Here is a 22,756-nt window from a genome sequence, read left to right as displayed (position 1 = left end):
ACATTTACACACACACGCACGCGCACGCACACACACACTCACACACAAACATGCATGCACACGTCTACAGACGCACACACCTTCAGGCGCATTTGTGCACACAGCATTCGAAGATGGGATCTGACATCGAACCACGCACCGTCTGAGCACGCTTGCATTATAAAACAGTAGAGTGTAGACGAAGTCACCCATGCCTAAGACATACACACGCACGCACGGTCTGATGCAATCAGGGAAAACAGGCACAACGAAGTGTACGTGAACGACGGGGTTTGCGCACACAAACACTGCATTCTAACACGCTCCCTGCCAACCTCTTTAGGCAGGCGCTTGCCCGCCAGTGAAATGATTCTTTATACAGACGAGGTTCTACATTCATACATGAATCAGTCTGAAAGAGAACTTTCACAAACACCACACTGTTTGCTGTCACACCTACGACACTTTCGCCATGACTATGTGTTGCCATGTTCACCGACTGAGACAAGAAATTTTGTCTGGGTCATTTTCTACCCGATATAAGCAATGTAACAGAAAGAGAACGAGTCAACTGTGTTGTGGACAGAGCCAAAGTGACTTACGCTGGAGCGTAAAAGCTATCTTTGTTTCTCCCGTTTCCTTTTTCATACTCTTATTCACCTTCACACGTTTGCACACTTTGCTTTTCTGTTCTGGCCTGAAGTAGCAACGTGACACACACACACACACACGATCAGACACAGGAAGCTTGTGTGGTAAGACCATGAAAGACTCAGCTGCTGTCAAACATGACATTAGAGCGCGCACTAAAGCTAAAAACTTGCCGTGATCCACGAATATTCACAACCTCTATTCCCGCTGCCTGCGACGTAATGTGTAGTTTGATTTCAAACGATGTTATTGTGGTACAACAGGACCACGTATAGCATAGCAACAGCACTTTGGCCTGTTCTAGTTACTCTGGGTTGGGCAGCAGAGCCACCTGATGTACTTACACACACACTGAAATGATTATTTGCATCTGTTTTGATTTCATGTCGATTTTTGCAGTCGTGCAGTCAACTTATATCCAAAAACTGCTTGTTTCCATGTTTGATCTATGTTGCCTTATATTCTCAATGGCCCGTCTCCGACCTACACGCTGCAGAATAAATAGGCCTTTATGGAAACATTAATGGGCAGACGTGTTGGTTTAGCTCATGTGCATGTCCCATGCTGGTCAGTGATGGCACATTGCTGCAGGCTGTCATAGGTTCGGCGAAGCTGAGATCACACACGTCACAGTTGTAGGTCGTGCCGAGTGGTGACGGGGAGGAGACGATGATTCTCCAACTAGTGCTTCCTTTTTTTTTTTTTTGCTTCTGTGCAGCCACAGACCACAAAGCGCCGGAGGCTGCAAACGGACGGCTACCTGGCTGTCTCGCACAGCCGTTATGAGAGTGAAAGCACAGCGCTGACCCGACGAGAACGGCTGCCTTTGTTGGGTGACATCCACCTGGTGACGAAGAGGTAAACAATGCTGGGGGGTGGGGGTAGGGGGGCTCTTCCAACTTCTTCATTTGCATTTAATCACTGGCTAAAGCAGTAAAGTAAAAGTGTGATTTGTGATCCTGGGATGTTAATTGAAAGTTAAGCCTGCTTAGGCATTGTTAAGAAGCCAAGTGTTTTCTTCATAGGGGAAAGAATTTACCCTTGTTTGAAATGGTCACTGTATGATCCGCAAAGCAGTGGTGGAACCGATTGGTTTGCTGTAAAAGTAAAATGAGAACTTGGAGGTAAGCGTGGCCACTTTCAAAGTGACACACTTGGTACGTACCACCAGCAGATAGCAGAAGGGGCTGACATCAAACAATCCTACCGATAGCTGGGAAAGGCAGAATTTAAGATGGCACAGAGTCACACACTGTAGCAGTACAAGAACAAGCACTAAGCGGTAGGTTGACTGTAGCAGGGGTGTATTACACCGGAGAAGACCCCAGATGCAGACTGTGTAAATACGCCTCTGAGATGATCCCGTACCTTGAAGTGGGTTGCAAGATGCTGACGGGACAAGCACTCACTGAGAGACACAACTCAGTGGCAGGGATCATATACGGAAACATATGTAAGGCATATGAGCTGGACACACCCAAGACGGAGTGGGAGGAACCACAGAGAGTGAGGAGAACAACAAGGCTCAGACACTGCAGGACTGACTCAAAAAGTCAGTGACAGTTTACAAAAAGTATATTTTTAGAATAAGGGGAGGGATTTACATTCAAATTGTCAATCAAAGTTAATGTAACATTTGTAGTCTCACCAAGCCACCATTAGCCACACAGTTTATTCTAGTTCATCCTAATTAACATTCTAACCACACAGTGTGCCCTAGTGACTCAACGTGTCCAAGACACTCTCTTTACCACTGGCCATGACAGCTATAGCACTACTGCTTTGGGTGTGTAGTTAACCTAGATGAACACTGAACACGGAGAGTAGAGGAGAGGCAACTTCTGCAATTCTGTGTGATTTTGTGTGTGTGTTTGGTCAGTTAGAGGTTGAGGATAAAACACATAATCCTTCATTGTGTGCTGGTTTACTTCTATTTTTTGGACAATTGAAATAATACTGGAACGATATTGCAAAAATCTTAAAAGAACATTGGAATGTTATTCGGATGATATAGCTGCATAAGAACGTTTAAATGTGTGCTTTTAATCTGGAAATGGGAAAATAAAGCTGAATCACTGTTTCAGTCAGGAGTTTGGTAGGAAAATGTACCTTCAAGCTTTTCAAAGGGAATAGCAGTAAGTCTTCACCCGAGCAAAGCGCCCAGTACAGGCCATAATGGTTCAGGGCTTGGCAGTAGGACATGTGAAAGAATGTAAATATTCTCAGCAACACTAAACAGATTTCTCATATTGGAAACATTTCTGAAAATGTGATTGTACTGATGTTACATATGTGGAGCTGAAGGGAAAGAACACAATCAAGAGGACCTTGAGAGCAACGGGGCCGTGAGGGAATTCTCTGGGGAGGCTGACACGTGGTTGAAAACTGATCAAGACTCTTCTCATTTCCTGACCAAAAAGACAGTAAGGCTGTACTTGACAAATGACAGTGGCCTCAACTTTAAAAGCACAGCGTAGAACTCAGAGTGGCACAGAGTTAACACTGTCATGTCATTTCCCAGGTTAGTTGACCTTAATCATGTGCATAAAATATCTAATGACACCAGCGATCCTCAGAGCTAATTGGTTCACAAGATGATTCCATGTAGGCAATGTTATTGTAGCTGACTGATTGGTTAGCAATACAAATTGTATTTTGCTTCCCTATGGACTTTTCAGCAGCTTTTTCACAAACCGTGATTGGTGTTCCAGAATTTGCATTATTATTCTGATTGGTAGGAAAACTAACCAGAGTAAGCTGCTCTGCTACTCAGTTTGAGTTGCTGTGGTTATTTGTTAATCTCCAATTACCATACCGCAAAAAAATGCAAACATTTTCTAAAATTGATCATATAAAAATCAATGAACTCATTAAAAAAAAACAAAACAAAAAAAACCACAATCTGATTAAATAAATAATGCAAACAAGACTCTCTGACAAACTGCCACTGCTATACAGTAGAGATGTAGCTTTTGATTTCACAGAAAAGGTTGCAAAACCAGACTTCTGTATCATTAACATTAACATATTGGATTGCACCTTTGTGATACAACTGTGCCATATAATTATATAATTGTAAATATAACTGCATATCATCACCACCATAAAAATGAAAACCAATTGGTATGTTTAATTATATGATCAACTACCTTTCTATAAAGAGATCCAGAGGGGGCTTGTAAGTAAACCAGTGTGAGGTGGTCCCAGGTCAGCTATGTGAGGACACCAACAGCCCGCTGGGAGAGCCGCTGCTCTAATGACGCTTGGCCCATGCCGAGGACAGTCAGAGCTCGGATCAGGTAAAACAGAAGGAAAAAACTAAATGCCATGCCGAGCGCGGAAAAGGGGAGAACTAAGAATGCCACGGGAAGAAATGGGAGCTCCGACGCACTGGGGGAAACCAAACTAAAACTTCCCTAACAAAACCAGAAGACGGGGAGGAACTTGAATGGCTAAGGGAAGCCTTGGGAGAGAGACACAGACTCGAGAGGGAAAACTGGAAAGGGGAGGAGACATATGAAAACACAGACACCCGCGCAGACAAGAAGTGAGGTGTAGCACGAGGGCTCACAGACCTCAATACCTGAAGTTATCGGCTAGGAGCTCAGCTCAGAACTTTGACAAAGACCCAGCACTGCATGACCGGATCACTGAGCCTATATAAGGTCTAGCCCAGCTGTTGCGTGTGGAGCCTGATTAGTGGCGTGCCTGACTCGAGGCCTTCCTCTGGTGGCCGGAGGGGGCCTCAGCCTGGCGCCAACCCTTACAACCAGACAAAAGCGTGTTTTAAACTGGCCATGTTCTCATGCCTGTCCAGTAACGCATCCTGGAGAAATACAACCACAGTCAAAGAACAGCAGAAAGAAAGTCAGTGCTATTTTTGCCAGGACTTTTTTTTTTATATACTAGCGCAACTTCCCCTAATACCACAGGCAGCCACAGGCAACTAAAGGCCCACACCCATAGTCACACTTTCACTAACACACTCTGACTGATTGTAGATGCTGTTAAACGAACACAAAGAGGAAAAAGAGGAGACAATGATATAGATAGTAGCCAACTATGGTAGCTAAACCATGGCGGCTAACTTGGAAAACCAACGAAAGACAGCAGTGTGTGTGAGGATCAGAGGTTAATGGATGACTAATGGTCAACTGGAGCTGGAACTCAGCCTCAGGTTTTGAGATCGTGACAGAGCTTTTTTCTGGTTTTCCAGAGTCCACTGTGAAATTGTATCAGGGTATATTTTCTGATTACAAAGACTTTTGCGAAGGCTGTACTTTCAGGGGGGAAAACACCTCCTGTAGAGGGTTAGATAACCTCACATACTTTATCATTCTCTTTCTCTCTCCCTCCCTCTCTCTCACACACAGCTGTCTCCACCATGGAGGCTGTAGCCAAGTTCGACTTCACGGCCACGGCTCATGATGAGCTGAGCTTCAGGAAAGGAGACATCATCAAGGCAAGACTAAACACCTACTACGAATACTTATCTACAAACCCTGAACCCCTCTGCCAGACAGTACAATACTAGTGATCTATACCTCAGTGATGTGTCGTGACCCCACAGCATAGATGACTATATAACTGCTGTCCATCTGCTTGACCTAAAGCTCAAAACAAAGTTATTGTGCTTCATGTCCTTCGCAGCACGAATGTCATACTATCAGCATTTAACTGGGTTTTTGGTGACGCTACCCAGAAGACACCTGTCATGTTAGCAACTGAGTGTGTGTGATGCATTTCTCCACAGATTCTGGGTACGAATGATGACTGGTATAAGGCTGAAAAATGCGGCAAGCTGGGAGTGGTTCCGAGGAATTACATCACACTCAACATACCCAGGTTATTCCGGTGCCTTTATGTAGGGAGCAGGGTGTGGCATGGGGGTCATGGGAGAGGTGGTTTACCTTCACGAAGTGAAAATCTGCTCCAGGCTGTAAAAAAGGTGTCTAAACACTAAAGGATGCCAATATACTACACATACATTTTAAATGTAAGCTCTTTACACAAAAGTATTTGCCGGAGGGTGTGATTGTAAAAAAAAAACCTCAGTGCAGTGTACATTTATGCGTGTATAGCACATGTGATGGATTTGATAGCTAGACAAAAACCTTTTTTAAATCCATGTAAATTTGTGCTCGTGTTACATGATATTTGGTCCAATGAGATTACATCCACTCAGAAAAAAACCCTGTTGTAGATGTATATTGAGATTATGCAGCTATTAAACTTCCCTTGTGGTCAAGAATATGTGTCTGCTTGTCAGCACAGGAAATGCTGACTGGGCATCAGTCGGACAACTTCCTACTTCTGCTGAATTCTTTTATCACCTCTGGGTCACTGTTTCACAGCGCAGTAAAACTTGACCCAAATGAGACCAGATTCTTGCCTGCATCCCCACTCTACTGACCAAAAAAACGAGAGTTGTAGATAAGTGGCCAAAATGCATAGTCACATTCTCCTCTTTTGCATCACAGTTTGTTTGGGGTTTTTTGGGTTTTTTCTCCCTACGGCCTTATGGAGAGCATGCTGGACACATGGCATTGTAAAGTCTCTGTTGTGTCTCTAGCTGGTACCAGGAGGACACGAGCCGGTTTGCAGCTGAGAGTATGCTCATGTCCAAGCCGATCGGTGCGTTCCTCATCCGCAGCAGCCAGAGCTCCCCTGGAGAATTCTCCATGTCGGTCCGGTGAGTCACTCACGGCACAGCCCTGAGCTCTCCGCAAAACCAACCGCAGACCCAAGGAGATGCAAGGAACGTCTCCAGCCGAGAGCTTACCCAAATCGCTACCCCACCCAGCATCCCATTACTGGGCCCGAGGTTGCCCTGCGCAGTCCAGCTGTACAGCTACATTTTGCGTTTCCAGTTTTCTTTTTCTTCGTGACCCAACACCGAGTTTCACCAAACGCTATAAGTTACATCTTTAAAACATTTTAAAATTACAATACGTATGTGCATTATTAGCAAAATAATTCACATTTTAATTCATTCTTACATACCTAGCACTAAACATGTATCTAAAGTTTATGTGTGCCGGTTTAGATTAAAACTTTACAGTGGCCATTATTTTCCATTGTTTCATAAATCATGAATCAGCTTTGCTATTTGCTTTTGTGATGACCTTTTACTTTCTACTTACGTTTTATTAGCAATAGCACACGTTTCCATTTTCCATTCACCTGAAAGTGTCACATTTTAGTGACAGTACTCTCTCACTCATGTTTGCCATCTTTACCATGTTTACCAGTACATGTTTACCATGTTTACCAGTACACTCCCAGGCTAAGATTGATTCAGTTCAGTGGTGCCTGTTCTGAATTGTTCTGAACTGGAACAATTGGAAATACGTAAAGGTTCATTCAGAGGTATGGGAGGCAACTGGCTTTAAAAAGCTGATGGTAACTTTTGTATCTCTCTGCTGTGTTTTGGTCACCGGTGCCAGAATCTAAAAGAACTACGTGGTAACATGGTACATACATTCCTAAATTTGATCAGTGCCAGATTATATCCGCAAGGGTGGAATGTTTTCACCTTCCGTGATATATTCCGTGAAAATGCCAAGTACTTTCATCTCCATGAACTGTCTGTAAGGAGCAGCTTCAATAACTTTTTATTCCTGATCAGACACGAGTCAGACGTGCAGCACTTTAAGGTTCTGAAGGACAGCAGAGGACAGTATTTCCTGTGGACGGAGAAATTCGGTTCCCTGAATAAACTGGTGGAGTATTACATGAGCAATTCCATCTCTAGGCAGACCTGCATTCGCCTCCACACGGACGAGCAGGTGAGTCAGTTTGGATCCAGACAGATGAGCAACAGTGTGGATTTTGTGATCTGTGCTGGGTGAACACAATTAGCTGGAACATTGCAAACTTAAACATTAGCTGGGACATTTTAAATGGTTATCAATATCTCAAATATTACAGGCTTTTCCTGAGCAATATAACATCTGGAATATTTTTTAGCTGAGCCTAACGGTTATATAGTTTTTTAAAATTTATTTATTAGTGTTTACACCTCACTCATACATCCTTATTCTCAAATCGTATTCTGTAGTCAGTCTCACTGAAATACTTGAAAACAAGCTCTTATTTCTCCATTTTCCTCCGTCTTCCAGAGTCCAGTAGACACTGGTCCAGAACACAGGCCTCTTCCTCAGGTAGGCACAGCCTCTGCTCTCCGGATCAGACGCTCCAGAATGGGGGTTGTGTAGGCTGTGCAGTAAACAACAGTGTCTGAATGTGTGTGTGTGTGTGTGTGTGTGTGTGTGTGTGCGTGTGTGTGTGTGTGTCTACATGAGAGAGGGCTGAGAGCAGGAGAGAGCCCACACAAAGCAGCAGCAGACAGTAACAGAAACAGTAAAACAGTAAACACGAAAACAGTGTGTTCAGTAAACACTAAAACACTCAAAACAAACACACTCATTCTGGGTTTTGTCGGGGGGGTTTACCCCCTCACACATTTCTTCAAATTTCCTTATACCACCTGCACAGGTATTAACACACCTATTGTTTGTCTGTTTTTTTGGTGTTTTTCCTCACACTCTCTTATACACACTTGTTGTTGTTCTTCTTCTCCTCCTCCTCCTCCTCTCTCTCTCTCTCTCTCTCTCTCTCTCTCTCTCTCTCTCTCTCTCTCAGAACCGATTTAATATGCTTTCCAGAGCTCTTCCAGATCCTGGTCCATTTCCTCAGGTACTGCGAGCACTTTTGCTCTCAAAGCACACTCAAGCACACTCAAACACACTCAAACACACTCAAGCACACTCAAACACACTCAAACACACTCAAGCACACTCAAACACACTCAAGCACACTCAAGCACACTCAACCACACTCAACCACACTCAACCACACTCAAACACACTCAAACACACTCAAGCACACTCAACCACACTCAAGCACACTCAACCACACTCAAACGCTTTGAACCCTGTAAATGCACTCAAACACCCGGAATACCTTTGAACATTCCAAAGGCTCCGAGCACACGGAGCAGTTTGTTGCAGGCGTACAGCGAGCAGCACAGCCAGAATGAGGGAGCTGATGTGTCTGTCTTGTGTCCACAGAGAGGACCAAGGATGGGAGAGAACCAGAACAGCAGAGGAGCTGTCCCCCCCTGTCCTGCCCCACGCACAGGCGAGCCCCTGCGCCCTCCGCAGGTAACCCCACACCTGCACACACACAACACCAAATAGCCATAACTGCCTCTTGCACCCTCTCACAAGAAGCTAATATGAGCTTCCCCATGGATTACAGCCAGACATACACTGTCCCTCACGCTCACAGCCCTCACTAATGTGAAAAAAGAATTAGTCAATCAAACTGTTCCATGATTATTCTGTAAGCGTATCTGTGGGCAAAATATAGCAAATGTATGTGTGTGTGTATGTGTGTGTGTGTGTGTGTGTGTGTGTGTGTGTGTGTGTGTGTGTGTGTGTGTATGCGTGTGTGCATACGTGCGCAGTCCTTACTGCCACAGGTCATGGCCAGGTATGACTTCAAAGCGGAGGAGGTGGATGAGCTTACCTTCAGCGCTGGTGATGTCATAGAAGTCCTGAACCAGTCTGATCCGTGCTGGTGGATGGGCCGACTGAAGGGCAGATCAGGACTCTTCCCTGCCAACTACACTGCTCCTCTATGAACACAAACCAGCCTGGCTGAGTGAATCTGCAGTGTTTACTTTTAGTAGACGACAGTGTTAAATTGGACTCGCCTGCAAGAGTTAAACACTGGCGATTTTAATGGTTTTTCTGTGCTTTCATTACAATAATCTAATATAACAATTTTGGTTGCAAACACACATTTTACACCACAGATTCATGTATTTTGTGCTATTTCGTGTCTTTCTAATAAAGGTTTATTAATAAAAATAAAGGTCTCATATTCAGGATGTGTAAAAACAGCATAGCGTTGTCGCAGATGCGTTTATCTTGTTTGTTAGCTTTGGCCCAGACAGGGAAGAAGAAAATGTACACGAAACATTTTAAAGATTCTACAAACTCCACCCAACAGTGCTTAAACTCTCAGGTACCTGTCGCAATCCCTCAGGTAATCTGAGAATACTTCCGCAGCTCTTAAAGAAGCCAGACTCGCAGCAGTTATGGCCGAGTCCCAGCTCATGTGCATGGAAGACGGTCACATCAACGAGAAGGTTCCTGACGTCAAGCCAGAGTTCTACTACAGCGAGGAACAGCGCTCGGCTCTGGAAGAGCTCCTCAAAAACGGAGACGGGGCCTTCAAAACCCGCCTTAGAGAAGATCGTGTCACGGACTTCTTATCAGCTCGGGAAATAAAAACAATAAGAAACACCTTTAGAAACTACGAGACAGACGAGCACGATGAAGACGCGTCTCAGGCTGCCGGAGCGCGTAAAGCACACCGTCAAGACTCCACGTCGTTACGCTCGACGTACTGGCCCCAGATGTCGGACACGGAGGTTCCTCCGCTGGACATCGGATGGCCATCCGGAGGGTTTTTTAAAGGGGTGACTCGAGTGTCGGTCCACACTCACCCTCCGAAAGACAACGGGCCGCATATTAAAGAAGTTGTGCGTAGATTGATCCAAGGAGCAGGCAAGGTTGGCACACAGACCTATTTTAAAACGATGGCTGTGTCAGTTGTCTTAATATTCGACTAATATAAGGCTGTTGTTTCAACACCAAAAACAGAATAATATCGATAACAATAATATATTAATTTAATGATAGGCGATACCGAAGTACCCTCGTTGTCCCAATATCCTGTGATAAATAACTTTCGGTATCACAGTCGAGAACATTTCCTGTTTTATCACTGGTGCTTACGCCTAAACATCTTGCGCGTTTTCCTTATACGTTTTCGAACATGTTTGATCATAGGAGAAGTGAGTTATTGAGATCTTAGAGCTGAACGCTGTCGTGCAGTCTGGATTACCAGGCAGCTAGACGTAAGCATGTCCTGAAGTGACAAGGTACGCGGGCACACGTGTATTCCTGGGGGTTATCGCCTCTTCCACCGTGGAAAAACGGGAACAGAGGAGTGGAGGGTCAGGGCAAATCCCAGAGTAGGGTGTTGGGGCAGGATCGAGTGTATTTAAATAGATTTGATGCGTTTGTGTGTTGCTGATGAGAGTAGAATCGATGTTAAATGCCTCTTCATGAAGATAAGTGATATGTTTTACAAGCATAAATGCTGCCTTCGAGTCGTGCCGGAAATTTTGTATTTACGAGAGGCGCGCACATGAACGCCGACACAACGTCGTATTTACTAGTGGGAAACTTCGGGAATTTTCGTTAAGACCCAACTTTCCGAGATGGGGGCTTTCGGTATGGATGCGGCTCCTACGGTGAAATTTTAAACGTGTTAGCGGTAGTTTTGCATGCTGTACAGTTCAAGCTTGTATACGTTGTGTGCACAACTTGCACTTAGGTTGATGAGGAAGAGTTTATTTTGCCTTACTAAAGGAAAATTAAGCAAAGAGGACACCTCTTTGCTTAATTTTCCTTCAGTAAGGCAAAATAAACTCCCTGTCTCCGATGATACAAAAATAAAAGTAAAAGCAAAAATTCAAAGCAAGAAAACCCACTGAACAACCTGGGCAGTAGGCTAGTCTTCGATGTCTTGTTTCAAGAGCTTTGAATGGAGGTTTATTTGTGCGAATACATTAAGCCCAGATGGCAGCAGTAACTCCAAGACTAGCCGGTCGTGCTCAGCTGACAGCGCCACCTTTGAGACTATTCAAAGCGCGTCACATTACGAGCAGATGTGCGTGAACTATATACTGTTTAGTAGTGTATAATAACATCAGTGTAATTCACCTTTGGATTTTCCAGCCCTACCTTCAAAATTCAGAACTGGTTTTCCAAACAAGTAGAACTTGATGTCTGTAATGGTGTAGCCCAAACAGTATTCCAAGGTGCAGCACCTTATCAAGTCTGATTGAGGTGGAAGGCGAATGAGAATCTGTGGTCTCCAGTAGCCTCAGGTGGGAACTTGACTGCTCCTTAAGAAATTTCTCACTAACCCTTAAACTTGTATGTGAACAGAGCACTTTCCGTACGGCATTATCAGGAAATCTAGCTGGCATCCATTCTGTGGACTGCGTGGTTTCTGCAAGCTATGGAATGTCTTCTGCACACAGTGACGTGTGTGTGTGTGTGTTTGTGTGTGTGTGTGGTTCACATACCAACACCGAGTCGGACTCTTGGCTATTACCAGTCTTGACGGGTTTGCTTTCTAGCAAAGGGACTTACTACTATGAGCATTAACTATCCTTACTAATGTGTTTCCCCTCCAAGTTTACAATTTATGAGCAGTAGCGAAGGTACATACAGTAGCAAGACGATAGTGAAATTTAATAAGTACAAATATTATTAAGTAGCATCTGTGGTTACTAACTCAGGATCAGACTTGTTTGACAACCTCAGAACCTTTTTGCTTTTTTTTTTTTCTTCTGACAAGAAAGCAACAAATCTCGACAGTTGCTTGTCACCTGCATTGCAACAGATGAAGGTGACGGCCGCTGTTCCTCATAGTGATTGGTCCACTTTTCTGCATACATTCCTGTCCTTTATCTTTAACGAACAGACAGCTGTGACCTATCGACTTTCTAAACATAACAGCCTTCCTCTTGTCAGGAAAACGTTGCTGTCTTTTCCACGGCGCCTCTGTGAGTGGCGTTGACTTGCTTGCGGCAAGCATCAGAGGTGCGTGTTCGTTATTGGCCACGTTCAGATGGTGACATGCTGCTGCATCATGTGTTTTATTATCCACTTTATAGAAATGTGGGTTTCATTTCATTTCGGTTTAATGCCGGAATAAATACTGAGCTGCTTCTTTTATTTTGACAGCCTGAAAAATGCAATACTGTCTAGTGCTGAGAATAAAATTCGCCCTTCCTGTGAGGCTTACGTTGCATGTTCTGAAAGGTCAAACAAATCTATCTAGATGGGAGGAATGTAGTTTGTTTATGGTGCATTTTGTCTCCCTCAGTGTAGATGAACAGGGTTGTGGTTTCTGTCCCCACGTGCCTGAACGCTGAAGGTGTCCTCGTTTGGGTCTCATGTCTGTGCCTTTTTCAGGTCATTGCTATCGTGATGGACCTCCTCACTGACGTCCAGATCCTGCGAGATCTGTTGGACGCAGCGTCCAAGCGCGGTGTGCCCGTCTACATCGTGCTGGACATCCAGGGGATGCCGCACTTCCTGGACATGTGCAACCGACTATGTGTCACCTCTCAACATCTGGTGGTGAGCAGAGCTCAGGCACGCTGTCTTCTCTGTACGTAATGTCTGGAGGAGGCAGTTTATCTGCAGAGTTTATCACAGATATCTGCGTCAATAAAGTAATTTTCGTACTTTTGTAGAATATCCGTGCGCGGACGGTGAGGGGCGTCGGATTTGACATGTCGTTCGGGAGAATCCCCGGAAGCCTGTGCAGCAAATACATGCTCATAGATGGAGACAAAGTGGCATTTGGTACTTACAGGTACCCACCATATTTTGGCTTTCTGTTTGTTTAATTCAAAGGTAGGGCTTATCCACCACTGCCATTATCCCAGTAGGAATTATGAACTGGGAGTAAGGTTAATTAATAATTTAAAAAAACTCATCCGGTCTAGTCTTGTTACAGCTGTACTTGTAGTTGTAGTTGCTGTAGTTGGAGCTTTTGTTCACTCTTCAGTTATCAGACCCTTTGAGCTGAAAGAAAAGGTGTCCTAGTGCAGGGAATATTTCAAGACAATGTAAGAGAGTCGCTTCCGAATAGTGAAACTGGGGTCTTTTGCCTTTCTTAGTTACTCATGGACAACGTCCCGTATGGATCGGAATATGATCACCGTCCTGTCAGGCCAGATAGTGGACACCTTCGACCGAGACTTCAGGGAGCTTTATGCAGTCTCAGACAACCTCAACCTCTTTAAAGAGTTCAACGTCAGCAGACCCCGCACGGAAACCCTGACCCGGGTGACTGTGCCAAAGAGACCCACCCTGTCCACCACCGCACGCTTTCAGGTCAGCCTTGGCGAGAGGGGTGAGCTGAAAGTGCCTGCGCACAAATACTACAACCCCAAATACCTCCTGGCATTGGGGGAGATCGACCCGGCTGCCACTTCAAAGAATTTCATTGACAAGATGGAGCCAGAGGCGGCTCCCGTGGAGATGGCAGAGGACAGGATGCTGACGCAGCGTGGCAGTGAAGAACCCAACGAACTGAGCCCGCTGCCCGATCAGACTCTGGATAAAAGCAGAAAAAATATGAGACGTTTTGAGATTAAACCACGGATTCTGAAAAAAACCAAGGTAAAAAAGACAGAAGGCAGTAATAAACAGTGCAGAAGCCCCGCCCCCTCCACCGCTGCTACTCCTGCGCTGACCAGTCACATGGCAGAACCAACACAGGGCCTGGAGAGAGGGGAATCCACACCGGGTGGCGGTGAAAAACCGAACGAACCGAACACGCCGACGGATCTGATGCAGAATAAAAGCAGCAAAAGGTTTAGACTGTTTAAGAAGAAATCAGCTACTCCGATCAATAGATGGCAGCCAGTAACGAAGACACTTTAGAAGTGGATGAGCAGGGCAGCTCTGCCCCCTGCACCATCGGTAATTCTGTACCAACTAATGTCTCTGCAAAACTAACACAGGACGTTCCGCCCACAATAGAGTCAACACCTGCAAAAGCAAATGCCAAGGGCCCAGGGCACCAAACCATGAACAGCCAAGAAGACCAGGGTGTGTCTGATTACTCATTGATTACTGAGTTATTTGTCACCGTTGGTAGATTGTTTTTGGCATGGGGTCATGAGCTTGTCTCTTCTGGTCCTTTAAAACCTTTTTCCTTTGCTTTTATAGGTGCTGAAGACCAAGTACACAAGAAAAAGACCTGCATTCTGTCCTGAAGAGCTTAAGGAAACCAACCATTCTGTTGCAGAATAATAGTATTTGTTTAAAAAAAAAAAAGAGACACGGCCCTGTATTTTTGTATTTGGTTGCATTTTTGTGTTTTTCTCTTCTGGACCTGTTGCTCTCTCCAAGTTGTTTATTCCTGTGCAAGAAAAAGGTATTGCCCAAGAATAAGAATATACATTATGTGGGGGGAGAACAGAAACAGGTTCAGATTTAGACTCTCAGATGGACAAAACATGTAGTGAGCGGTGTTAGCCATTACCTTTCCCTGGGCAAACATTGAAAGTGAAAGAACAATGTTCCAAACTGCTACTTGGAGGTTTGACACTGGCAGGGTACTCCTAAGCCAAGCTGCTGTTATATCCTCATTACTTATGTGTGCAGACTGGTGGAACATGTACACACTGACCTTTTGAAAATACAAACCTTTTTTCAAATTTTACTTTTGTGGACTCTGAGAAAACTTGTCTTTGTATGCAGTGGTTGAGTGCAGTTGATCCAGCCTGCCTGTTCTTGTTTTATGTGGGAAGGGGGGATTTTTTGTTTTTAATAATTTAACTTTAATTGATTATTTTGTGTATAACTGAATACTGAATACTGGTAATACTGTTGTCTCTCTTGCAGAAGGATAATGTGAAAACAGAGATATAGCTGGTACACCCTCTATTGGTTCCTTATGCGTCTGTGCATGTGGGGCGTATCTGGAATACAAGTGCTGCAGTATTTTATTTTTTAGCATTTGAGAGTGTGACTGTTTATGCTGGACTCCACTCATTGGTGTGTTGGTGGGTATGTGTGTCTGTGTGGTCGCATAGGGATGTGGTAGCTCAGTGGTTAAGGTACTTGACTAGTAATCAGAAGGTTGTCAAGTCCCACCACAGCCAGGTTGCACTGTTGGCCCCTGAGCAAGGCCCTTAACCCTCAAGTTGTGTTCAGTCTGATTTTTAAGTTGCTTCGAATAAAAGTGTCAGCTTAATACTGTGAGTATGATGGGGAATGGGTGTGTTTGTGTGTACATGTTCTGGGTATGTTGCACAAGCTTTTGGTACAGAACTAGAGGGAAGGATGTGATCTGCCACAAGAGTGTCACACAGGAAAGACATCACAGGAAATGAGGCGCAAGGGGTAAAATAGCACAGAGCTAAGCCGCAAAACATGTTACATTCAACAGTGTTTATTAAGATATCTATTTACCACTGATCTGAGGACAGTCTTGCATTTCTATCTGGGTGTTAATAATTATGGAAATTTTGCCCTAAATGATTTTTGAAATATTGCACATGAATGTTAAAAACCTTAGAAAATAATTGCTGAAATGGTAGCAAATTCTGAGCTTTTACATAATCAATAATGTCAAATAAAATAAGATCACTAAGCTAAAAAAACAGAGCGCTGACTTGGTCTTGCTTGACTGGTATAAATAGTGTTGCACTGTCAAGTACTTGCAGAACAATAAGACCCTTTATGTTAGGAGAGAAACTAGCAGAGGTTTAAGTAACCTTTAGATTGCCCGGTAAGCTGGGTAGAAATGGCCGCACACCAAACCAGGTTACCTAGCAAGAAATTGGTGAAAGAGAGAAAATACTTCACTTTTCCCTAGAACTGAAGTGAGATTACTAGTGCACTCCCTCTTGTTACCAACAGAGGCCCTCAGAGAAATCTTTCATAGAAAAGGTATACAAGGACCCCAAACCACGTTAAATGCATAACGTCATAATCAATGTACCGGGTCATTGGTCAGTGTGACGAGTTTGGCAGAACATTTTTGGAGCATGTTTTGAACACACTACAAATCTTTTGGCTGGTCTCTCTGCCTGCAGTGATGTGGAAATGACCAGAGGCTAGATAAGGATCTGGAACAGACTTCCCCTAACATCAGATGAGGTCATCTTATAGAGTGTCTTTTAAAGTGTCACTCTATTTTCAACAGGGTCGCTGCATTTGAGAACCAGGGAAAGATCCTCACGTTTTTAGATTCGAACAGCACAAAGCAATATAGAAGTAATCAGACTTCCCCCAGTGCGTATTTCCTTCTGTGCACTATGGTACAATACAACACGACTCTGGGGGCCTGTCTAATAGCCTCTAACAAACGGGGATAAGTTAATTCATAAGTTAAACAGTTACACTAACCATGATTACAAATTTGGCTTTCATTGTTTTAAGTATATACTATGTAAGAATGTGTTATTCTCCAATGGTTAAAAAAAAGCCTTAACTACTTATCAGCAAAAGCCTGGAAGGCTAATATATATTCCCATGAGAACAATAGAGAAGTTTAAGTTGCAGCTAAAGTAACAGTGCTAATGCTGTTGTTAGGAATAGGATGTGTGTGTGTGTGTGTGTGTGTGTGTGTGTGTGTGTGTGTGTGTGTGTGTGTGTGTGTGTGTGTGTGTGTGTGTGTGTGTGTGTGTCAGAAATAGGAACAAATGTGAAGCTTCCCCTTTTTAAAAAACAAGACTGTGATCAACCCATCTCAAGTCGCATCTTGTTACAAAGCAACATCTTTGTTTATCAACACACATTACTGCATTTGTTTTGACACTGCTTATAGACATAAATGATACATAATATAGAAACGCTGGAAGTGACACGTTACAGTGCTTTACTACCACATATTTTCACAAATGCTGTGGAAGGCAAATAATATTTCAAAAAAAGAAAATAAATGTAATTTTTACTTGCCATATAACCGATGTAAGTAAAGGAATGATTTCATTCTTGTTGACCTGAGGTTCTCCTGGTTAGTAAACATTATCAGTCGATAATACAGGCTATTATACAGAAATCATATTCTCTATACTACCATCAGACCATTTATACAATCTACATGACAATATACAGAATATGCATAAATTATAAATAAATATATACAACAAACAAAAAAAGGAATATAGGCCATGCTCAGTTTTTGGCCACACAATCTGTGTCATCTGCCATTTAACCCAGGTCCCTTGATTCTGTGGTAGGTCACAGATGGTATTTGTAGATTAGAGCATTTTAAAGTGAAACCTGCGTCAACCAAGTGTGCACAGGGCCGGAGACACGCATGACAGGACAAGTGTGTTACCCTGCAGCATGTCCTGTCAGAACACACACGACAGGATCAGTGTGTTACCCTGCAGCATGTCCTGTCAGAACACACACGACAGGATCAGTGTGTTACCCTACACCGTGTCCTGTCAGAACACACACGACAGGCTCAGTGTGTTACCCTTACACCGTGTCCTGTCAGAACACACAGGACAGGATCAGTGTGTTACCCTACACCGTGTCCTGTCAGAACACACAGGACAGGCTCAGTGTGTTACCCTACACCGTGTCCTGTCAGAACACACAGGACAGGCTCAGTGTGTTACCCTACACCGTGTCCTGTCAGAACACACAGGACAGGATCAGTGTGTTACCCTACACCGTGTCCTGTAAGAACACACAAGACAGGATCAGTGTGTTACCCTACACCGTGTCCTGTCAGAACACACAGGACAGGATCAGTGTGTTACCCTACACCGTGTCCTGTAAGAACACACAGGACAGGCTCAGTGTGTTACCCTACACCGTGTCCTGTAAGAACACACAGGACAGGCTCAGTGTGTTACCCTACACCGTGTCCTGTCAGAACACACAGGACAGGATCAGTGTGTTACCCTACACCGTGTCCTGTAAGAACACACAAGACAGGATCAGTGTGTTACCCTACACCGTGTCCTGTCAGAACACACAGGACAGGATCAGTGTGTTACCCTACACCGTGTCCTGTAAGAACACACAGGACAGGCTCAGTGTGTTACCCTACACCGTGTCCTGTAAGAACACACAGGACAGGCTCAGTGTGTTACCCTACACCGTGTCCTGTAAGAACACACAGGACAGGATCAGTGTGTTACCCTACACCGTGTCCTGTCAGAACACACAGGACAGGCTCAGTGTGTTACCCTACACCGTGTCCTGTCAGAACACACAGGACAGGATCAGTGTGTTACCCTACACCGTGTCCTGTAAGAACACACAAGACAGGATCAGTGTGTTACCCTACACCGTGTCCTGTCAGAACACACAGGACAGGCTCAGTGTGTTACCCTACACCGTGTCCTGTAAGAACACACAGGACAGGATCAGTGTGTTACCCTACACCGTGTCCTGTAAGAACACACAGGACAGGCTCAGTGTGTTACCCTACACCGTGTCCTGTAAGAACACACAGGACAGGCTCAGTGTGTTACCCTACACCGTGTCCTGTCAGAACACACAGGACAGGATCAGTGTGTTACCCTACACCGTGTCCTGTAAGAACACACAGGACAGGATCAGTGTGTTACCCTACACCGTGTCCTGTAAGAACACACAGGACAGGATCAGTGTGTTACCCTACACCGTGTCCTGTAAGAACACACAGGACAGGCTCAGTGTGTTACCCTACACCGTGTCCTGTCAGAAGATCTGGAATGTCACCGTTGTTGTAACACTAAAATTCGCTGGCTGTGAGATCAGTAATACTCCTAGAACACGTTTGGCCTCCCACTACCACCATAGACTAGCGTCTCCAAGCCATAAAAGCACCACTTTTGCGACTTTAATACAAATACAGACATGATCTCCTCTAGAACGGCCATTGATCTGGTATGTACTAGGTATGGTCACGAGCATAGACACTATTGATCAAGTTAAATCTGCTATTGCTTCCTTTTCTTATGAATGGCTAAGCCACGTCAAATAGTTGCAGACTATTTATGAATAATTGTGACGAAATTTGATATGGAAATAACCCGAGCTGTCCCTTTGGTTTTAGCTGTTCCATAGAATGGGGAAGATTATGTTCGGCCTACAACGGCCGTCACGTCAAAGAACTGCATTTCCCACGGTGCTCTAGGTGCTCTAGGTGCTCTGCTGTGGTAAGTCTTGTTGCGCTGAGTTGATGACCTTCTTCTTTCTGACTGAGACGAGGTCATAAAATGGGTCCTTTGTGATGCTCGCCCTGTGGATTAACAACACAGTAGAGCTACAGCCAGTGGTTTCGCTGTTGCTCTAAAAGTATATAAATAACCTATATGAGACAAAAGCCTGACTACATCATGTTTCTAATTAAACCTTCATGTAGCCAAGTAGTTTTGCATTATAGTTGATTTGAGTGTCCCACCTGATGGCTTCAATCCAGCTGTCTCGCTCCCCCGCTGATGAGGCACAGATCATGTAGCTCTGGTGTTTTCCCTCCACAACTCTCCCATCTGTCTCTGTTTTACACGCTTTTATCTTCTGTCCTTTACTGTTTGGGTTATACAGCTCTAGACAGTACTACACACACACACACACACACACACACACACAATAAGATTAAGAGCTCTGCCATCTTAATGAATTTCCTGTTCATCAAATCAAAATGTCATTTATTTTAGTATTTATGTGAAATAGGTACGAAACCCCACTATGAATAAGCAAACTAGTGTGTGACCTTACATGACATTTTGCATTGCAAGTGTTTTTGGTATCACATTATGGTGTAATCGCACGAGTCCTGCTCCTTACAAATCACTGACCCCAAGCACCATCGCCATGTACACATACACACACACACACACACACATACACACACACACACACACACACACACACACACACACCACACACACACACACACACACACACACACATACACACACACACACACACACACACATACACACACACACACACACACACACACACACACACACACACACACACACACACACACACACACACATACACACACACACACACACCACACACACACACACACACACACACACACACACACACACACATACACACACAGTTACAGTTATGGTTTGAGGACCGTCCAAAAAGTGTGTTAAATAAAGTTTTTAGAGCTGCTTAGAACAGGATTTTAACATTTTGGAGACCTCAGTGAAACAGGACTTTCTCGTCTTGTCAAAAAAACTAGAAAATAGAAAATGAAAGACGCTCTGGGCTAGGGAGTGGCTGTGGAGCTGTGTCACGTCTCCGAACTCACGGGTTTGCGTGTACAGTTGACTTCTTTCACACACAGATTCTCTAGAGGAATGATGCCTCTGGGTTCTTTGTCCTGAAAGTGAAATGTCTGGTCAGTCTCCAGCACTAATGCTGACTAACATTTCTCCCTAGCGCTGACTGTCATCTCACCATGAATGGATCGATAGGGAAATGTGCTTACTGTGGTGTATTCAAAGTAATACAGGCAGTTATCAGTCAGAATAAACCACCTCCTCTTCCATGTCTTTACTCGTCCGCCTGTGGAAAAAGCCCAAATGCCACAACACATAAGTCATGCACTATATTAACACTCAGTCGTATACAACAACACTTACACGGGTCATATAAATATATTACACTCTTATTAGGGGTTTGTAAAGGGTTCTTTGTGGGCCTTTAAAAACAGCCTATAAGAATTCCTTTACTGTAAAGTGCCACCATCCTACAACCATGTAACAAAAGCCTAGAGCTTCTGCATCATCCAATGTGACTCTGGTCTTTGTAGTTTCTTTTTTGTTGTTTTTTGAGCAGCATTACCCAGTTTAAGCAGCCAGCCTTCTCTGTCTGGGTTAAAGAAGGTGTGCGTGAGGTCATTCCCATCATCCTCTGGGATTTTGAACGGTTCGTTCCGTATGCTCTCAAACAGTTTCTGTTGGGTGAGTTCAGAGCAAAGAACAGCGTGTGAGTACCACTAGAAACCATCTATGACTCTGAAATCCTTTTGAAGAAATATTTTTTCCTCCTGAAGATTCTTTATATGGCCTTCAGAATTACTTGCCAACTAGTTCCTTCGTGACATCATGGCTACAGTCTCTTTCAAAATGATCTTTCAAAATGCTGAAAGCCACTTGTCGGGTGGTAAATATCAGGCTAAAATGCAAAGCATATCACATTTCTAACTTCTAAATGATAAATAAACTGGACCAGAAGTCTGCTCAGACCTTGATGGAGCTGTTATACAATGATCTTTAAATGAACCCACTGCTTTTGTTTAACCCAGCTCAGTCAGCCTCACGGTCCCTCACAAAAAGTGACCTGTGTTTAATTCCTTCAATTCCTATATTTAAAAACGTCACATAACCTAAGAGGGCTAAGTGTGATTGGCTGATTCCTCCCACCGTGAGCAACTCATTGGGTAGATCTTCCCCGTTATTGATTCCTCTGTTCATGCTGATGAAGCGTTCCTGCGTGGTCTTGTCCTTCACGTTGGGGTTGTGTAGGCTGGTGTTCAACATTATGATTGCAAATGACAGGATGTAACATGTGTCTGAAATGGGGGAAAAAATTTGATTTTGCACCTTCACCATTTTTGCATGACACCCAAGGAACTGCAGTTGCTTTAGAGCTAAGATTTACCGCTAAGTCCAACAGGACATATAAGCCCTCTGGGAGGTCACTAGGTGCTAACCCTAGGGCAGATGGGTGTGAGAGGGCATGTCCTGCTCACCAGTCGACTGGAACATGTCCCTGTTGCACTCGCAGTAGCGCGTGGCAAAGGCTTCCATCATACGGTCGATCTTCTGGGCCTCGCCGGGAAGACGGAAACTCCAGAGGAACTGCCTGAAAGAGAGAGGGAGAGAGATAGAGAGAGAGAGAGAGAGAGAGAGAGAGAGAGAGAGTCTGACCTCAGAGAGCGAAAGACACTGCAAGCATACTGGCAATGTCTTGTTTGTCTGTCTGTCAGTAACCCATTAAAAAACGTATAAAATAGTCTTCTGCTCAGGGAATGCACAAATAAAAAATGTATAATCGTATAATAAATGTTTCTAAATACTGAACATCACAAATGGAACCAATGTGAGGATTTAGCCTTTTGCTTTTAAAACAAACAAACATGAAATGATACCTCAGCGCCTGGACAAGGTTGAGATCGGAAAATTCGTGAAGTTCCACAAAGGCTTTTAATATCTGCAGATGCATCTCCTCTCTGTGAAGGTTAAAAGGTTTCTTTACACCATACACTTCAGCAATAAAGACATCAGATTCAGAACCAGTTAAAGTCAACATATCAAACTCTCACAACAGGGAACATTCAGTAATTCTGAGTAATCCCCATGGTCCCATTTGTCTTGGACTTATTCCAAAACCCAAAAACCTCACTGTGCCTAATTTACCCAAGTAACTAAACTTAGAAGAGGTTCCTTGAGAAATTATATTAGCAGATTTCCATTTAAATAAGCCCTTACTGTATAAAATTACAGGACTGGTAGGTGCAGATCTACAAACAA

General features: G+C 44.0%; 4 protein-coding genes across 4 annotated transcripts in view; 3 read left to right on the top strand and 1 right to left on the bottom strand.

The window, feature by feature from the left end:
* Positions 1-1,331: 1,331 nt before the first annotated feature.
* grap2b (GRB2 related adaptor protein 2b) lies at positions 1,332-9,511 on the top strand. Its single transcript, XM_027013183.2, has 9 exons — positions 1,332-1,488; positions 5,004-5,092; positions 5,384-5,475; positions 6,203-6,322; positions 7,259-7,418; positions 7,752-7,793; positions 8,275-8,328; positions 8,703-8,795; positions 9,101-9,511. The coding sequence occupies exons 2-9, from the start codon at positions 5,015-5,017 to the stop codon at positions 9,275-9,277; spliced, it is 816 nt and encodes a 271-aa protein (XP_026868984.2). The 5' UTR covers positions 1,332-1,488; positions 5,004-5,014; the 3' UTR covers positions 9,278-9,511.
* Positions 9,512-9,730: 219 nt separating this feature from the next.
* Positions 9,731-15,381, top strand: LOC113579985 (protein FAM83F). The gene is made up of 5 exons (XM_027014261.2): positions 9,731-10,213; positions 12,696-12,863; positions 12,980-13,101; positions 13,409-14,345; positions 14,466-15,381. The coding sequence occupies exons 1-4, from the start codon at positions 9,737-9,739 to the stop codon at positions 14,175-14,177; spliced, it is 1,536 nt and encodes a 511-aa protein (XP_026870062.2). The 5' UTR covers positions 9,731-9,736; the 3' UTR covers positions 14,178-14,345; positions 14,466-15,381.
* A 1,670-nt stretch (positions 15,382-17,051) lies between these two features.
* cyth4b (cytohesin 4b) overlaps positions 17,052-22,756 on the bottom strand; it is an 11,206-nt gene continuing 5,501 nt past the window's right edge. The window contains exons 6-13 of the mRNA XM_027014429.2: positions 22,375-22,455; positions 21,976-22,088; positions 21,647-21,795; positions 21,066-21,177; positions 20,710-20,786; positions 20,530-20,601; positions 19,657-19,811; positions 17,052-19,494 (exon numbers count right to left, since the gene is read on the bottom strand). Of these exons, the coding sequence (XP_026870230.2) occupies positions 19,395-19,494; positions 19,657-19,811; positions 20,530-20,601; positions 20,710-20,786; positions 21,066-21,177; positions 21,647-21,795; positions 21,976-22,088; positions 22,375-22,455 (859 nt within the window). The 3' untranslated portion in view covers positions 17,052-19,394. The remainder of the gene's footprint in view (positions 19,495-19,656; positions 19,812-20,529; positions 20,602-20,709; positions 20,787-21,065; positions 21,178-21,646; positions 21,796-21,975; positions 22,089-22,374; positions 22,456-22,756) is intronic.
* Positions 17,556-19,138, top strand: LOC118241917. Its single transcript, XM_035529444.1, has 2 exons — positions 17,556-18,819; positions 18,916-19,138. Exons 1-2 carry the CDS (start codon positions 17,569-17,571, stop codon positions 19,111-19,113), a joined length of 1,449 nt encoding a protein of 482 aa, XP_035385337.1. The 5' UTR covers positions 17,556-17,568; the 3' UTR covers positions 19,114-19,138.

Source organism: Electrophorus electricus, chromosome 1 (genome assembly GCF_013358815.1).
Source record: "Electrophorus electricus isolate fEleEle1 chromosome 1, fEleEle1.pri, whole genome shotgun sequence".
Taxonomy (NCBI): Eukaryota; Metazoa; Chordata; class Actinopteri; order Gymnotiformes; family Gymnotidae; genus Electrophorus; species Electrophorus electricus.
The sequence above is the reverse complement of the archived record's forward strand: the minus strand, read 5'-3'. Positions and strand labels throughout refer to the sequence as shown.

Excerpts from the sequence above, each read along its gene's own strand:
- grap2b (XM_027013183.2), top strand. The coding sequence starts at position 5,015 with ATGGAGGCTGTAGCCAAGTTCGACTTCACGGCCACGGCTCATGATGAG. Across the intron at positions 5,093-5,383 it reads GGAAAGGAGACATCATCAAG|ATTCTGGGTACGAATGATGA; the intron begins GCAAGACTAAAC and ends ATTTCTCCACAG. Across the intron at positions 5,476-6,202 it reads ATCACACTCAACATACCCAG|CTGGTACCAGGAGGACACGA; the intron begins GTTATTCCGGTG and ends TTGTGTCTCTAG.
- LOC118241917 (XM_035529444.1), top strand. The coding sequence starts at position 17,569 with ATGACAGGACAAGTGTGTTACCCTGCAGCATGTCCTGTCAGAACACAC. Across the intron at positions 18,820-18,915 it reads TGTCCTGTAAGAACACACAG|GACAGGCTCAGTGTGTTACC; the intron begins GACAGGATCAGT and ends AAGAACACACAG.
- LOC113579985 (XM_027014261.2), top strand. The coding sequence starts at position 9,737 with ATGGCCGAGTCCCAGCTCATGTGCATGGAAGACGGTCACATCAACGAG. Across the intron at positions 12,864-12,979 it reads TCACCTCTCAACATCTGGTG|AATATCCGTGCGCGGACGGT; the intron begins GTGAGCAGAGCT and ends GTACTTTTGTAG. Across the intron at positions 13,102-13,408 it reads GTGGCATTTGGTACTTACAG|TTACTCATGGACAACGTCCC; the intron begins GTACCCACCATA and ends TGCCTTTCTTAG.